This window comes from Rhagoletis zephyria, unplaced genomic scaffold (genome assembly GCF_001687245.7).
Source record: "Rhagoletis zephyria isolate East Lansing unplaced genomic scaffold, Rhagoletis_zephyria_1.1 Rzeph_scaffold_09728, whole genome shotgun sequence".
In the NCBI taxonomy this organism is placed as follows: Eukaryota; Metazoa; Arthropoda; class Insecta; order Diptera; family Tephritidae; genus Rhagoletis; species Rhagoletis zephyria.
Genome location: NW_016166806.1, coordinates 1 through 5,347, shown reverse-complemented (window position 1 = coordinate 5,347; position 5,347 = coordinate 1). Strand labels below are relative to the sequence as shown.

Genomic DNA, 5,347 nt, shown 5'->3' with positions numbered 1-5,347 from the left:
AAAAATTACACAGAATTTTCTGTAGTTAAGTTTAACTAATGATTTAACTATACTTTAAAACGGTGTGACAAAACATAAAAAATCTGCATACTCAAAATGTTCAATACGCCCTCATATTTATACATACATACATATGTATATGAGAAGATATTTCCCTAAAAAGCAACAATTATAAATTGTTAGTTTATCTTACATAAAGTTAATTTTTTTACATTTTTTATTTTGAATAACGTCTGGTCTGGCTCTTTGGTTAACTATACAGGTATGTAGAGTTATGAGTTTAAAAACTAAATCGGGGCTTAGTTAATATATTCGCCTTTGACCACTATGTTCTGAAAAATTCCCCAGTACTGCAAATATTTTGATTGCCATTCACCTGGGAGTGGCCATAAATGATTCGAGTGCTTGCGATTCAAATCGCAGCTCACTACGTCCGGATATTTATATCCATGAAAGAAACGCATGCCTTGGATGATACCCCTTCCTTTGATGACGATCACGGCAAACGTAGGAAGGACTATGATTTGAGGGTATGCACCTGGAATATCCGAACCCTTAATCGGGAAAGTGCCTCTGCCCGGCTGGTTGATGTCCTAGGGAAAATAAAGGCTGATTCACCGCCATCCATAAATGCGATGGATGGGACGAGGAAGGTAAAAGCGCAGTTACCCACGGACGTAAAAACGGAGAACGTGTCAGCAAACACGATCTATCTTATGGGATCTGCGTGTTAACAAAAACTCACCACCGCATGACCGTGATGTAGACGTTGCTTCTCTCTTTCTATCAACAGCATACTTGATATCTTTCTACGTACTTCCACGCTACGCTACGTACACGTTCGTGGGTAACCGCGCTCTAAGCGTGGAGCCTTGCGAAGTATTTTACAGTTGTCACGTAAAGGAGCGCAAATTCGATGCTGGATTTGTGGAGGGAGAGAGACTCCATCGCCGAGTACCGGCCTTCGCCCTAGTGGACGAACGTCTAGCCGCAATCCACATCTAAGCGAGATTCTTCAACATCTCGCTCGTATGTGACAATGCCACGATGGAGGCGAAGGACGAGGCATCCAAGGATATCTTCTATCAGCGCTTAGAGCGTACATATTAGCGCTGCCTCTGACACGTTTAAAAATCGTGCTTGGCGATTTCAATGCCAAGGTGAGCAACGAAGGAATCTTTGGCGCCACTGTCGGAAAATTCAGCCTCCACATAGAAACGTCCGATAAAGGGGTTAAGCTATCGACTTAGCCGGGGCCCGAAACTTGGTAGTATGTAGTACTGGTTTCTAGCATAAAAAAGATCCAGCAAGCTACATGGGTGTCTCCAGATCGAAAAACGGAAAACCAAATCGAACATGTTGTGATAGAGGGAAGGCACACTTCCAGTGTTTTAGATGTACATACTTACACTCCGAGGGCCAAACATTGACTAGCACCACTATATTGATACACCCAATATACATATCCGCGTCGGTGCAGCATAACATGTGCGCCCAACAATGCAATAAAAGCTCAACGTCGCAAAACTGCAATCAAACCAGACGGNGTGCGCCCAACAATGCAATAAAAGCTCAACGTCGCAAAACTGCAATCAAACCAGACGGCAAATCCACCATAGACGAGGTATTCACAATACACCAAATCTTGGAAAAGACCCGCGAGAAAAGGACCGACACTCACCACCTATTTGTCGACTTTAAAGGCGTTGAGCAATACCACAAGCTCCGTCAGAATTGGGAAAGAACCCTCCCAGCCGATCGCCACCAGCCGCCAGATGTACGGATTTTTCCGTACGGTACGGATTTGCAGGGGTGAAAATGATAGTACGGATTTTTTTACTACAAGAGCGTACAATTTCTGGCGTATGCCAATGGCATCGACATCATCGGTAGCAAAAACCGTGAAGTCTGTTCTGCCTTTTCCAAATTGGATAAGGAAGCAAAGCGAATGGGTGTGGTTATAAACGAGGACAAGACGAAGTATCTCCTGTCATCAAACAAGGAGTCAGCAAATTCGCGCCTTGGCACCCACATCACTGTTGACGGTTATAATTTCGAGAAAGTTGAGAATTTCGTTTACTTGGGAAGCAGCTTTAACACTGATAATGATGCCAGCATGGAAATCCAACACAGAATTACTCTTGTCAACAAGTGAGACTTTGATCTGCGTACACTAAGGGAAACAATGCATAATAAAAATGAATACTTTATATTTGATTATCGTTTAAAAATGTTTGAATTTAAAAATAATATTTTCATACAAAATTTATTACGCACGTATTTGACTGTTCACATCTGAGTATATATATGAGTGTACATACGCACCCCAAGCATGCAGAGCGCCGCTCTAAGAGCGGTGACAACACAAACAATCATACATAGTACATGTTTATCCGTACAAATCGCGTGCTGTGGCGTTGATGGAAATTCAAGATTTGAAAGCAACTTTATATGCCTGGGTGTAGCTGAGTGCGCAAAGATGCATGCCACGATTTGTTGGTATCCAGAGAGATGGTCAAGGTTCGAATACCACTGCAGGTAACATGCAAGATAAATATTTTTTTTTAGATTTGTCTTGTTTATTCACTTCACGGATGCNCAAAGATGCATGCCACGATTTGTTGGTATCCAGAGAGATGGTCAAGGTTCGAATACCACTGCAGGTAACATGCAAGATAAATATTTTTTTTTAGTTTTTGTCTTGTTTATTCACTTCACGGATGCTTTTTCAGAACGAACGCGGTCATTTTAATATGCGCGTAATTGAATTGAATATTTACCAATATACAGTACTTTCGTTGACGTTTATAGTAAGATCAATTATGTTTCTATTTGATTTTAATATTTTTTCCCCTCAGTGTAGGCAATTCAGGAGTAAAGTCATCTTTCGACGTACGAAAACCACACTCTATAAGTCACTCATCATCAGCGTTGCCGAATTGACGATTTCGTCGTTATTTTGGCGTTTTTTTCAGCTCAATGACGTTCTGACGATATTTTTCCCCGTAATGACGATTTTTTATTTTAGTTTTTCCCCCTAATTACATATGTATGTATATAAGTATGTATGTCAAAAATTGTNTTCTGACGATATTTTTCCCCGTAATGACGATTTTTTATTTTAGTTTTTCCACCTAATTACATATGTATGTACATAAGTATGTATGTCAAAAATTGTTTAAAGGAAAACGTAATCCAAAATACAGCCATGCATTTATCTAGTTTTGTTCTACAACCGTGCTTTTAGTTATATTAAATTTGTTCTAGAATTGTAACCAAATCGTTAATTTGCACTGTTGACACTGACTTGAAAGAGACAGAAAAATAGCAGAGGGAATTTGTTCAGTCAAGATTATCTATCAGTTAATAAATGCTAATGTTACACTTTCCACATCTTCAAAAACTTCAAGCCAGTGGAGTTGAACAATTTAAAACCAGTTTTGTTTTAAAGTGTAATTTAAAATTATAGTTAATAATTTCAAATCCACTTTTATTAACCCATACTCAAAGTGGGTTCCCTTCGGTTTTGAAATGTGTGGTCATATTTATTGTATGTAATTTATACAATTTTGTTTCTATTTTTTATTTTGTTAAAAAAGTATAATAAAAATTTTACGTTTTTTTGGCCGAAATGACGATTTTTTCAGGGTAAAATTACGATTTTTCAGCGAAAGCTTTCGGCAACGCTGCACATCATGACCGTCCTGGTATATGGCGCAGAAGCATGGACAATGACAACATCCGATGAGGCGGCTCTTGGAGTATTCGAGAAAAAGATTTAATGTAGATTTACGGGACCCGTTGGCGATGGCGAGTACCGCAGACAATGGAACGAAGAGCTGTATGAGCTTTACAACGACATGGACATAGTGCAGCGAATTAAAATACAGCGGCTCCGCTGGCTTGGCCATGTCGTTCGAATGGACGCCGACGCTCCAGCTCTGAAAGTATTCAACTCGGAACCGCTGGTGGTAGCAGAGGAAGAGGGAGGCCCCCACTGCGATGGAAAGACCAGGTGGAGAAGGACTTGGCTTCACTTGGCATTTCCGATTGGCGTCAGTTGGCACAGAGAGGAACAACTGGCGTGCTTTGTTGAACTCGGCCAAAAACGCTTAGGCGGTTACAGTGCCAAATAAGAAGAAGAAGAAGAAGAGAATAGATCTATAACTTTAGCAGTCACACAGTGTTATAATCCCGACGAAATCCTTGACGGTGGTAACGGGAGTGGGAACGGTACATGACGGTAGGAAGTTTAGTTTCGGTTAAAGTCTCCCACTGACGGGGTTAGGCTTTCGATGCTTCCTCCTAGTAAAAAAAAAATATGCGCAGTAAAAAGTTAACTATTTAAATCGACGAATAGTTTTATATCAATTTTGTAAAATTCTGTGTATGTGTTTTTGTACAACATACCTCTATTGGTTACAATAATTTTAAGCTATCATAAAAAAATGTTTAGTAAGTTATTGGTTTTGAAAATTTTTTTTTATTCCTTAGAATAATATACTTTTTACCTAGCATCAAGGAATGTTTGTTTTCTGAGTGTATTTATGTATGCAANGTACAACATACCTCTATTGGTTACAATAATTTTAAGCTATCATAAAAAAAATTTTAGTAAGTTATTGGTTTTGAAAATTTTTTTTTTATTCCTTAGAATAATATACTTTTTTCCTAGCATCAAGGAATGTTTTTTTTCTGAGTGTATTTATGTATGCACNTGCGCAGTAAAAAGTTAACTATTTAAATCGACGAATAGTTTTATATCAATTTTGTAAAATTCTGTGTATGTGTTTTTGTACAACATACCTCTATTGGTTACAATAATTTTAAGCTATCATAAAAAAATGTTTAGTAAGTTATTGGTTTTGAAAATTTTTTTTTATTCCTTAGAATAATATACTTTTTACCTAGCATCAAGGAATGTTTGTTTTCTGAGTGTATTTATGTATGCAAATATTTATATTGTTCACTCTCTTTTACAGGTGAAATGCGCACACAAACTCTACTATAAATCGCGTCGCACGCAGATGAGTTTCGCTGAAGTTGCTGAGGTGTCTTTCCAAAATGGGCCAAAATGGGCACGCGGGTTTGCACCAGTTGCCAAATTTTCCATACTTTTCGGACTCTTCCTGACCTACTTCGGAACCTGTTCGGTGTATACAGTTATTGTAGCAAAGAATTTCGAACAGGTAAATGCAATGAGTTTACACTTGTGTTAAAAAAAAACTTGAGTCGTAAGGTAACCTGATTCGTATGAGCGCTTTATGTAATACAAATATGAAAGCGAAAAATATCTATATCGAGAACGGTGTTGATAAATATATCGATAAATATCCGGATACCAATA

General features: G+C 38.4%; 1 protein-coding gene across 1 annotated transcript in view; it reads left to right on the top strand.

The window, feature by feature from the left end:
- Window positions 1-5,234, top strand: part of LOC108375990 (proton-coupled amino acid transporter-like protein pathetic) — a 16,968-nt gene extending 11,734 nt beyond the window's left edge. Inside the window, 1 exon segment of the mRNA XM_017632152.1 lies at window positions 4,983-5,234. Within this exon segment, the coding sequence (XP_017487641.1) occupies window positions 4,983-5,219 (237 nt within the window). The 3' untranslated portion in view covers window positions 5,220-5,234.
- Window positions 5,235-5,347: the final 113 nt, after the last annotated feature.